The sequence below is a fragment of the Coptis chinensis genome, chromosome 5 (assembly GCF_015680905.1).
Source record: "Coptis chinensis isolate HL-2020 chromosome 5, ASM1568090v1, whole genome shotgun sequence".
Classification (NCBI taxonomy): domain Eukaryota; kingdom Viridiplantae; phylum Streptophyta; class Magnoliopsida; order Ranunculales; family Ranunculaceae; genus Coptis; species Coptis chinensis.
Window position 1 is genome coordinate 65,904,104 of NC_141460.1, and position 12,203 is coordinate 65,916,306.

The 12,203-nt window shown below is 36.7% G+C and overlaps 2 protein-coding genes, 1 long non-coding RNA gene and 1 other non-coding gene across 4 annotated transcripts; 2 read left to right on the plus strand and 2 right to left on the minus strand.

Annotated features, from left to right (window-relative positions):
- Window positions 1-305: 305 nt before the first annotated feature.
- Window positions 306-4,410, plus strand: LOC147498401 (WRKY transcription factor 72A-like). Its single transcript, XM_086560391.1, has 6 exons — window positions 306-913; window positions 1,679-1,762; window positions 2,092-2,166; window positions 2,299-2,829; window positions 3,041-3,154; window positions 3,271-4,410. The coding sequence occupies exons 1-6, from the start codon at window positions 809-811 to the stop codon at window positions 4,207-4,209; spliced, it is 1,848 nt and encodes a 615-aa protein (XP_086416517.1). The 5' UTR covers window positions 306-808; the 3' UTR covers window positions 4,210-4,410.
- A 1,131-nt stretch (window positions 4,411-5,541) lies between these two features.
- On the minus strand, window positions 5,542-6,921 carry LOC147498402 (uncharacterized). The gene is made up of 4 exons (XR_015195480.1): window positions 6,474-6,921; window positions 6,222-6,391; window positions 5,967-6,116; window positions 5,542-5,877 (listed from the first exon to the last, which is right to left on the minus strand). It is a non-coding gene; the product is annotated as an uncharacterized LOC147498402 (long non-coding RNA).
- A 107-nt stretch (window positions 6,922-7,028) lies between these two features.
- LOC147498403 (Pentatricopeptide repeat (PPR) superfamily protein) lies at window positions 7,029-9,673 on the minus strand. Its single transcript, XM_086560390.1, has 2 exons — window positions 7,271-9,673; window positions 7,029-7,170 (listed from the first exon to the last, which is right to left on the minus strand). The coding sequence occupies exon 1, from the start codon at window positions 9,542-9,544 to the stop codon at window positions 7,670-7,672; it is 1,875 nt and encodes a 624-aa protein (XP_086416516.1). The 5' UTR covers window positions 9,545-9,673; the 3' UTR covers window positions 7,029-7,170; window positions 7,271-7,669.
- Window positions 9,674-11,735: 2,062 nt separating this feature from the next.
- LOC147498404 (small nucleolar RNA Z159/U59) lies at window positions 11,736-11,816 on the plus strand. The gene has a single exon (XR_015197266.1). It is a non-coding gene; the product is annotated as a small nucleolar RNA Z159/U59 (small nucleolar RNA).
- Window positions 11,817-12,203: the final 387 nt, after the last annotated feature.

Here is a 12,203-nt window from a genome sequence, read left to right on the forward strand (position 1 = left end):
GATGATTACAGACTGTATATGTTAATGTGAAAAAGAAATAACGGTGATCGGAATATAACAACGTCGGCATGAGTTGACCCGTAAGTAATGGCCATGTGACGTTTAAACTCTGTACGAAACTTCAACGGAGCTTACTAACATACAACTACTAACATTAGGTGTGGGCCGGCTAGTGCGGCTTGAAGACCTCTCTTTCCCTCCCTCACTGATTCCAGCCAATACATCTGTTTTATATTATGGTTCCTGTAGTCACTAGTTCAATGTAAGCGTATCCAAGTAGCCTCTATTTTCTGTTAGATTGCGCTGCAAGCAGTTTGATGTAATGCAATCTCGGATGTATACATAGCATACGTACAATACTATTAACTGTGGACTGATCTATTCTCTAGTGTGGAATTCAAGTGTGGAATGTGTTGAAAAAATGTAGATGCAATTGGTTAATATTACGTGACGTTTGGAGTATAGGATCGACATGAATATCTAAAGCTTTGAGTTGAATCTGTGTCTTCACTGTCTTGCAAGGACAAAAAGGCTTGTATGTCTTAAACGTTGAAGTTGAAATTTTCCCTTTTCAAAGTAAAAATAAAACAAATTGTTGTAGGTTTCTTTAAGCGCATTTGAGGCGCCGTTGACATTTCTTCTTATTTTAAAGGCTTCGTGTGTGCGTTTGTGTGATGGGTGTAGTTTGAACTTGAATAAACTAGTCTAAAACAGTAGGCTTTTTCTATCATAGGCTCTCTTTATAAGAACAAGTTGAATAGATTTGTGGAAGAGATAAGTTGGAAGAACAAGAAAGATTTTCCAAGTCATGGAGACTGCTGGTTCAAAAAGATATGGTGTGGAAGTTGTAATCAAAGACGAAAAGAGGGTTATTGAATCTAATGGTGATAAAGAGGTTGGAGATACTGGAAAGGTGAGCTCTATCATCCTTCCTTGTTATTATGTTGTTGGTTTTTAACGCATGCATGATGAGTATTACTACAGATATCTAAACCTTTTAGGATGTATGATTGGAAATCAGTTAGTATATATGTACCACACTATGCGTATTTTCGATTATAATCTGATTCTATCGGCAAAGAATTCGTAGTTCCATTACGTGTTCTAGTTCATTACTTTTCGCTTTGTGAATTTCGCACAGAAGTACAGAACTAATATACAACATACTTACACACCTGATCGAGTCCTTCCATTTATTTAAATTGCTCTTTATTTGGGCATAGTTGGACTTGGATATCCAAGACATGTTCTTTTCCAAGTGAAGTATTCATCCATTTGCTTTGATTTTTAATTTGAGTTACTGTCATACATATACCTTTGATTTTACTGAATATTCGGTAGCTTAATGGATTAAAACTCTTAGTTGTTTGAGACTTTGAGTCGTCTCCTTGGTCAAGTACGTACCTTTGAGCTGTGAATCTTTGTTAAGTTTCGTTTAGTTTTCTGGGTACAAACGGGCGCGGAGACAGTTGTTCCGATAATTGTTTGAGAATTATGTACATGAAAATGATGTAGTAACTAAACAAAGCGGATTTAGGCTTAAATAAAATTCTGGGTTCATATTGATCCTAAATCTTATATGCAAGTATGTGATAATATCATAATACAACCTGTTACTGTATTGCTTGGTGTAACTTTTATCGATAACATGTTAACATGGATATTGGTGTATGATCAGGTTGGAAATGGAAGACAAATTCATGAAGACAACGGTTCTAAGCCTCCTTCACCTAACCAGAAGGATTTAAGCATTACGAAACAGGTATATAACTCCAAATTCATTGCTTAATAACAATTTCTTTAAATTTATTAATTGTAGTTTAAAGTTTAAACAATTCTCTGTTCTATATTTGCATGTAAGACATGTATTATTTATAGGAATAAAGTTGAAAACATTTTCTCCTTTTCATTTCAAGATTTTAAAATTAAAGCACATACATGTCTGTGCAAAAAAAGGTGTGACAGCAGACACACTAGTTATGAGGTATTGAACAAGAAATTCCAATACCGGCCTGTGGATGCATGTAGTTTTATGACTCCGTCTCCATGCATTGATGCTACAGTTCTTAACTGAGTGCATGCATATGTTAGGTATCTGGTGTACCTGCCAGCAGAAGGTCATCCATGGACATAGACTTGAAAGTATCGTCCACACAAAAGAATGAGGTAAGAACTAAGAAACATCTTAATTTCTTAGTTACGTTGTTCACTTGTTTCTCCGCGCTTTCGTTTCTTCGGTGGATTAAGCTCAATTATTAAATTTTAATAATCAACTTGCTTATACATTGTTTGGTAAAGGATGAAGAGCTGGAAACCGCCAAAGTTGAGATGGGTGAAGTCAGAGAAGAAAATGAAAGATTAAAAACAGTTTTAGCTCGAATAGTACAGGACTACCAGTCTCTCCAAATGCATTTCTTTGATATAGTGCAAAATGAGCAAGCTAACAAGACTACAGCTCCAACTCCAATGAATGAAGATGAAGAACAAGAACTTATTTCACTTAGTCTAGGAAGAAATCCAAGTGAACACAAAAGAGATGAGAAGACAATTAGTAATCCCAGTAAGTCTAAAGTGGATGAGGCACTCAAGGAAGGATTGGCTCTTGGATTAGACTGCAAATTCGAAGGGCCAAATCGAGGTCCTATTGAACCTGCAACAAATCAAAGCCCCGAAGATAGCTTTGGCGAGACAAAAGAAGAAGATTTAGGAGAACAATGGCCACCTAGTAAAATCCTCAAGACAATGAGGAGTGGTGATGATGCAGTTTCAGAGCAGCCCCCAGTGAAGAAAGCTAGAGTGTCTGTAAGAGCAAGATGTGATACTCCAACGGTTAGTACTCAATCTTCTTTTTCGATTTGCTTTATTAATTGTAATGTTGTTTCTGTAAATATTTTTCACACAAAGACTAAATGCACCATATCGACATAAGAAATACCAAGACCAAGAACAAGGGAAGCTTATATCACTACGAATTCTAGTCATATTTTCCAAGCATTGTCAATGCAAGAAATATTTATTCTTTGCATTTTAAAAAATACAGATGAACGATGGATGCCAATGGCGAAAATATGGGCAAAAGATTGCAAAAGGGAATCCATGCCCTCGAGCATACTATCGATGCACTGTAGCACCTGCATGTCCAGTAAGAAAACAGGTACATTTACATCTTTTTTCATATGTAGGATAATCTTAAGCCTCGGAGTATACAGAAATATAGCCTGTGGAAATGCTAAAATGGTTGGTTATGTTGCTTGGTGATATCGAATTCAGGTTCAAAGATGTGTTGATGATATGTCCATCTTAATCACCACCTATGAAGGAACCCACAACCACCCACTTCCAGTTGCAGCTACAGCTATGGCTTCCACCACCTCTGCCGCCGCTTATATGTTAACATCTGGCTCAACAAGTTCTAGACCAGGTTTTCCATCCTCCATGAACTCAGCGACTACCTCAGCTGATCTACATGGACTGAACTTCACTCTCTCAGATAATTCAAGATCAAGACAGTTCTATCTACCAAACACCTCAATCTCGACTTCACCATCCTGTCCTACAATCACTCTCGACTTAACAGCGCCCTCGTCAACATCTTCTTTATCAACGTCCCAATATAACAGATTATCTTCAAACTTTCCAACTATGCCAAGATATTCTTCAACAACTTTTAACTTTGCTTCATCTGAGTCCAACAGTCTACCAACATCTTGGGGTAATGGATACCTTAGTTATGGGACTCAGTCCTACAACAACAACCAAATGGGATCATTAAATCTTGGGAGGCCACAAGAAAGTTCCTACCAGCCTTACATGCAAAAAAATAACAACCCAGGTTCTCAACAATCTTTAACAGATACCATTACAGCAGCAACCAAGGCGGTAACATCAGACCCAACTTTTCGATCGGCGTTGGCTGCTGCAATCACATCAATTGTAAGTGCTGGTGCGGGTGCTGGTGTTGGAACTAATATAAACCAAGGTGCGGTAGAGACTCTTAGTCAGACTTTGAAGTGGAGTGAGCACTTGCAATCTATTTCTAACTACTCAGCAGCTACAAATGGGAATGGCTGTGCGTCGACATACTTGAACCGCTCATCTTCAAATACCCAACAAGGGACCTCGATGTTTAATCTTCCACCTTCACTACCATTTGCTTCCACCAAGAGTGCATCTGCCTCTCCTGTGGACAATAGGGACCATATCAACTAATGGTTTCAAACAATATGAATATTCATTCTTACTGATCCACTTGGCAGCTGACATTCTTGTGGAAGACTGAAGAAAATTGTGCACAAGGAAGATGACAGTAAGCATAAGTTATAGAAATTTTAGTTTTTGTGACATATCAATGTAATATATTGACTTAAGGGATGAAAGAAACCATAAACCTCGCTTACTCTTTCATCAAAATTCTTCTCTTTCTACCCATAACGGCATCTCCAGTCCAATGGGGGTATAAAATTACACCTCCACATAGGGTCTACCTAGGTGCCATTAGGATTTTACAACTCCAATCACATACTAAAGTGATGTCTCTTTTTTTTTTAAAAAAAACGTCATTTAAAGTGATGTCCGAGTTAAAAGATTTCAAATTATGGCTTTAGAACTAGAAAGGGACGCAGGCGTTGGTTAAAGTGTCACCTGAGCTATTTATCAACTAATAGCGAGATGGGGAATTCCCCACCTCCTCTATCAACTAATAGTCTATATTACCTACCGTATACCACTCCTATTGGAAAAAGTTTTTTGACATTTTGGAGTGTAAAGTTTACACTCTATACGGTTTACACTCCCATTGGAGAGGCCGTAAGTGCTGATAACTTTGTCAAAGCTTTAGTTTTATGATAATACCAAGTTTAATGTTAATTATTTTGTCAAACTTTAGATAAATAACGACGTTGTTTGTCCTAGACTTTTCATTTCTCGTATCATCCGTGATTCCTTTAGAATATTGAATATTCAAACGCGCAATAAACAGTCTGTGCCCTTCCTTGATATCTGATCATCGTTATGCCTGTCACCCATCCTTTTTATTAACTCTTTAAGGTAGTAAAAGTTCGTACACAATTCTTCAAAAAGATTATATTGGAACTGTGGAAGAAAAATAACATAGACCTTAATTACTTTGAACATACAGACTTGTTAAACGCCGTTTACCTTACCTTTTCCAGTATACACATTTCTAATTTTTAATCACAATATTGTTTAGTTCAGAATATAGATGCTAATATACTCCCTCGAATCTATCCGATTATTTTCAATTGACTCTTTGGTGTAGTATCCCCAGTTTGTGAGCATTAACGTCAACTTCCTCGAATATAATATGTTTAATTTGACAATGATCACCAAAACTTTTAGCTTGGAAAGGTATTTAACTTGGGAAATGTATCTAACTTCAAAAACGTATGTGGTAAAACTTTACCTAGCATATGGCTATGGCTGGATGTTGGAGTACATCAGCATGGATAAGTCTCCACTGATGCTTTTGAATAGAATACGACGGCATCTTCTGAGGTCATATAGTACAAGGATTAGGTATAATTTACTGAAAAGTTGATCATGATACTTCTTCTATTGAGAATTAGAAAATGATGCATATAATGGTTCGCAAATATACACTTCTCTGTCCGCCAAATAAAATACAATTCACTTGCAAATAATGCAGATTAAACCACTTATTCACTTCTCTGTCTAACAAATAAAATACAGTTTGAAGTGATCAAATGAACTATTAGGAATCTCAGTGACGAGGGCACCAGCATCGACTAATGAGCTGGTCAGGAAGCTTTCAATCGCAGAGTGGAATCAAACTAGCATGACTCCAGCTGCAAGGGTGCATGCCGACTGGAACCTTGATCATTTCCAACTTCGGATATTCTGACAACAGAAATACTAAATGTTGTGTAACTTATTGTATGATGGTCCTGGTCTACCAATGCACTTCATTGCAGTTGAGTACTGGTTACCTGAATGAAGAGATGCTCATTGTTATCAACTTCAGAATGCTCCAAGTATTGTGTGCAGGTGCACACCTCATGTAAGACTAAGATCGAAGGTTAAATCCAAGGAGCTTTGAGGTTCCAGTGTCAGCTTGAACCAAGCAGTATAGGCCACACCTGAAATTGTTTATGTATAAGTAGACCTGTCCTTTTGAAGCATACTTACTGAATAAATTGAAATTAGAAGTTTGAACAAAGAAACTGAAGTCTACAAAACCCTACCTGATACCATCAGCCTCCTCGGCGAGTATCGTTAGTTCTATGCACACTACAACTTGTCTTTTACTCTCTCTCTCTCTTTTACTTCTTGCAGGCAGCTTTCTTAATACGGACAAGAATCTTGAAGTCTGTCCCTCTTAAAATGCTCAAGCTTGAGGAACTCCTTGAGAATGCTATAAAATGCATATATACAAGTCAAGTTCACAATGTATGTGTGGTGGACAGAAAAGAAGATGAGGTTTCTGATATCGTTACTCTGTAAAGTGATTTCTCATTTCATCCGAGTCCTTTAGCTGTAGATGGTTACTTCAGGAATGCTACAAAACTATATTTTGTCTTTGGAACGAAGAATCCCTCAACCAGAAATGGTTGTGAATAACTTCAAAGAGAACTCGATACTTCTCTTTTAAACCAAAGAATCATTCTACCAGAAATGCTCAATGTATTGTGCACAAGAAGCGCTTTCTGTGTTGCCTAACCAGAAAGCTTGGTCAGTTAGGTTTCCTATCTGTCATCGTCTCTCTTACCCTTTAAACATCACTTCACCTTCACTGCCCAGCATAAATGTTTAATGAAAAAAATGCTGATTGAAGAGAACTTTCATACTCAGATGATGATAATAGGATCAACTAATGAGCTGGTCTGGAAGCTTCCAAGCGCACAAAAAAGTAGGTACCTCCCACATTGCAATGGTGTACGTGGCCTGGAAGATTATTGAAAATATAAGAAGTCTTTGACTCAGTGACTCTTCTTTCTTAAACCGTCATTTTCCAACAATAGGTAATCTGAGAACAGAAATACCTGATGTACCTAAGCCAAAAATTCTCATGGACCCAGCACACGCACTTCAAATGCTATCAATATACAGGCCACATCTCATGCAAGGCGAGATCAGAGGTTAAATTGACAGACTTCCAGGCTCCAGTATCAACTTGAACCATGCAGGCAACACCTGAAAAGTTATGCATTAGTATACTACTTCTAATACCAGTCCTTGCGAAGCAAAGAGTAAATTATTAGGTTAGGAGGATGCTAGGACTACAACAACATACCTGAGAGGCTGAGACCTCTGCCTGTTTGGTAGTATAGTTCTGTGTAAACTATGACCTGTCTTTTACTTCTTCCTTCTTCTCTCTTGCAGGCAGCCTTTATAATGGGGACAAGAATCAAGAAAACATGCCCCTCTTGTAACGTCCAAGCTTGAGAACACTATGAAATGCATAGTTTCCAACCTAAGTTACATTGACACGGATACATGTGTCCGTATCCGACACGGATACGGTGTCTGACAAGGCAAAATTTCAAAAATTGAGGTATATCACGTACCATATGTGTCTATGTGTGTCCGACACAGACACATGGATACGTATCCGACACAAATTATTTTTGAAATATGGTGTGTCCATGTAACATAGTTTCCAACCAACTTCTCTTCTTCTTCTTTTTTAATTTTATGCACTAGAAACGCTTCCTGTTTCGCCTATCAAACTATAACCAGGAAGCTTCTTTAGCCCCCTAGTTGTCATCATCTCTCTTATCCTTTCTACATCAGTCCATCTTCCTTGCCTAGCATATATGTTGGACAGACTTATTAATGGAGTTGGATCTCTTGGCTCTGACTTCAAAAGCCTTTCAGCAATCTCTTCTCCCAATTCAGCATCCAGATGACACACACAAGCACCAAGCAAGGAGGAATATAAGGAAGTCAAAGGACCAGGGATTTCTCGGATCACATCCCAGGCTTCGTCAAGCCGCCCAGCTCGAGCCAAAAGATCCACAATGCAACCAAAATGTTCGGGAGTTGGGATCAAACAATAGTCTCTAGTCATCATTCTGAAAATTTCCAACCCTTTCTCGGTGTTACCAGCATGACTACATGCAGAAAAGATACCTGTGAAAGTAGCTGAATTGGGTTGACCTCCATCATTTTTCATGAGTTCAAAAATTTTGAGCGCATTTTCGTTTTCTCCAGTTCTTCCATATCCTAAAATCATTGCATTCCAAAGTGCAGGATCATCAGATTTCTTGTCAAACTGATCAAAGACACAGCGAGCCAAAGAAGAATAACCACATTTCATGTACATATCAACGAGTGAAGTTGTGATGAATTCATCAGCATCAATAGCAGACCTTATTGTGTACCCATGTATCTCTTTTCCAGTGCAAAAAGCAGACAAAGCAGAACAAATCGGTAAGAGGCTTGTGACTGATTTTAAACTAGGAATTACACCTGCAAATTGCATTTTATTAAAAAAACTAAAAGCTTCAACCCCCTTCCCTAATTGTGAAAAACCACTAATCATTGAATTCCATGAAGCTGAATCAGGGACCAACCCCTCTGATTCTATCTGTTCAAAAAGCTGAACAGCAATCTCACACTGATCATTTAACAACATTCCAGATATCAAAGAATTCCACGTAAATAAGCTCCTAATGCCTTCCATTTCCTTAAACATCTCATAAGCTGATTCCCAACATCCACACTTACAATACACGTCTACAAACCCCGTTCCTACCATAGCATCACAGTCCGCCTCATATTTCATAAAAAGACAGTGAATCTGCTTACCGAATCGAATATCAACAAGTACTGAACATGCTGAAAGAACAGAAACCCAAGTCACAGAACTATACCTATCATCCAATGATTCCCTCATTACCTTAAAAAGTTCCAAAACCCGACGAGGCATACCACTCTGCAATAGCAATGCCATCAAAGCATTATAACTAACCACATTCTTATCAGGAATCACCTTAAACATTCTCAAACCATATGCAGACTCCCCACACTTAGAATACATAGTTAACAAAGCAGTAGCAACATAAACATCCATTTCAACACCCAACTTAACTCCAAACCCATGCATTTGCATACCATGATCTATAACCTCACACCCCGACAACGCACTAGCTACCGTAACAGAGTTCGGTCTAAACCCACCTAAACAAACAGTCTTAAACGTCATAAACGCTTCTCTAACACACCCATTTTGAGATAACCCTGATATAGTAGTATTAACGGAAACTATATTTCGTTCAGGCATTTCGTCAAACACTTTATAAGCATCTTTTAAAAAACGAAGTTTCATGTACATGTCAGTTAATGCAGTTGCTGTGTAAACTTGTTTGTCAAGTCCTGTTTTTAAGACTAATGCATGTAGTGAAAGAGCTTGTGGTAATGTTTTAAGCTTTCCACATGCTTTGAATAGTGATGGATATATGAAATTTGTTGGGATGGTGTTGGTTTTGTGGAATTGAGTGTAGAGTGATAGTGCTTCTTTGTATAGTCCATTTGAGACTAGTTTTTTTATGTCTCCTCCTTTCATCCACTTCTTTTTTTTTTGTGAAGGAAGTTAACAGTTTAAGTTTGCAAAAAATTGACTTAAACCAATTGAAGTAGTTGTTCCAATTTGTTGACTTTTATTTGCCGTTTTTTCAAACCAACCTACTTAAACTCAAGGTTCAAAATATCGATATCGATGAATATATCGGTGTACCCAAAAACCGATATATATCGGATATATCCATTTTTTTGGTGATCAGTCCAAACTATTTAAAATATCGGAAATATCAGATATATCGGAAATATAATATCAAAAATATCGGAAATATCGGATTTATATTAAAAAATGGTCAAAAAGTCAAACGATATATATCGTAAATATCGGATATATCGATTATATCGGCGATATAAACTTTTATATCGGAAATTCTGATATATATCGGAAAAAAAAGAGTACTATATTCGGTAGATATATATCGAAAATATCGATATCGATGTACCAAAATACCGATATATATCGGATATATCGTCGATATTTTAGTCCATGGTTGGCAACGAGTGTGGTGCTGCTATAAATTAAATTCCTATTGCAACCCGCTTGGCGCCGCTGGTGTAGTCCCTTGTTGCGACCTTCCTAGTGTTGCTAATTGGCTTTGGTTTGGATGGACATATAGTTTTTGGCTGAAAATATTTTTTGTCCGCTAGAGTTTTCATGTTCCTGCTTCCAATCCTCAAAAATTAGAAAATAAAATTAGAAAGAACAAAAAAAAAACCTATATTCCATTCTCCCTCCTCTATCTAAACCAAAATTTCTTTCCTCCATCTCCAGTACACGTCCTTTTTCTCTCCACATCTCGCAATCTTATCTCTCCCAATCTCGCTTCATTCCTTCAACGAGCTCGTAAACGAAGCTTTCATACACAATATCTAATTTAGATTAACTATCATTCACATACACCATCAGATCTACCTTCCATTATATTCTACTCACTTTTATGTACGTTTTCATATTCATTTCAATTCATTTCATCTTCATTTCATTTTAAAAGTTCAAATTTTAATCTTTACTTATTTTATTTCAGATTTTAAGAGTTGGGCTTGCTTGATTTGTGCTAATTGAAGTGGTAAGTGGCTTGTTTTGTTTTGCAGATTTGTTTTTTTTTGTTTACTGTTTCGTGCAGATTGTTTGGGTACTTAAGAGTATTAGGACTTTGTTTAAGTTTTTGATTAATTGGGTGTGTAAAGTTTGAGTTTCTATCAATTTTGTTGTGATTCAGTAAATATTTCATGTCAGATGAACTGAAATATTGAATTTTTATTTGTTATTTCAATTAATTGTTCCTGTCTATCATAATTGAACTTGAAGATTGGGTTTCATTTTGCTATTTATTAACAAATTTTAAGGTTGTGAAGTTATGAAGTGTATGTTTTAGAAATGGGGTTTTGAAGTTATGCAATGTACGAACCACTACAACAAAAGGGGTCTGTTGCAACGCACTCTTTTGCCACGCCTAAAATTTGCTGCAACAAGTCATCTTTTACAACACCGTGTGGCGTTGCTAAAGGTCATCTGTCTTAATAGAATTTTCATTTTGGGAAATACCTAGAGCGACGCCTTGAGCGTTGCAAAAGTGTTTGCTTAAATTTACGATAAATAAGAAAAATAATTAAATTGAAAATGTTTATTGTTGGCAACGAGTGTGGTGCTGCTATAGATTAAATATCTATTGCAACCCCCTTGCCGCCACCGGTAATTCGAATATAGACTATGTATATGACTTGTTGCGGACGTTTTTTTGGTGTTGCCAATGGGCTTTGGTTTGGGCGGATGTATTCTTTTTGGCTGCAAATATTTTTCAAGCTTACAATTTTCATGTTCCCATTTGCAAGTCATAATGAATTAGAAATACCATCAAACAAAAACACATATTAAAACCCTAGATTGCCGTCTCTCTCCATCACGAAACTTCTTTCCTCCTTCTCCAAAACTCGTTCTCTTTCTCTCCACATCTTCAAAGCTTATCTCTCCTCCATCGCTTTTGAAAGATTAATTGGTAAGATTTGGTTTTATGAATTTGTATGAAGTCTGCGATGAGAGTATTTTTGTAAGTTGGAATTACCGACTGAAATTTATGTTTATGATTATAATAAACTTGTCTTTTTCGAGGCTTTTGTTTACAAATTTATATATATTTTTTGTTAATAAATTTTACCATTTTGGATTATTATGTGAAGTCTCTAATAATGATCAAAACAATACTTTCGTTCTTCCGAGATAATATATGCGGAAACTTTTGGAGACTGAATCAAGAGACTTTTATGGGGAAAAACGATTCTTGTTGAAATAGATATTTGATGTGTTCCATTATGTTTTCTTTTGAATCCTTTCCCTGTTTCATATCATTGGTTTTATGGCCAACAATGTAGTTTGATTGCAATTTGCGGTGTAGAGTTTCCTAAATTATTTTTTTGTTTTCGTTTTTGAAACGTTTTTCGTATATTCATCGTCTTCTGGTTGTGAATGTCCATTAAATTTTAAATCCGTGTTCTTCTCATGCTTTTGAGTAAAGATGAAGGTCAGTGATATGCCTTTTTAAGTGGAAACGTGTAGGAAAAATTAACTGAACACGAAGCCTTTCAAATTTGGTCAATTTTTTGATGATGTTAAAAGTCTATGAAAGTTTTGGTCAAATTTACTGGCT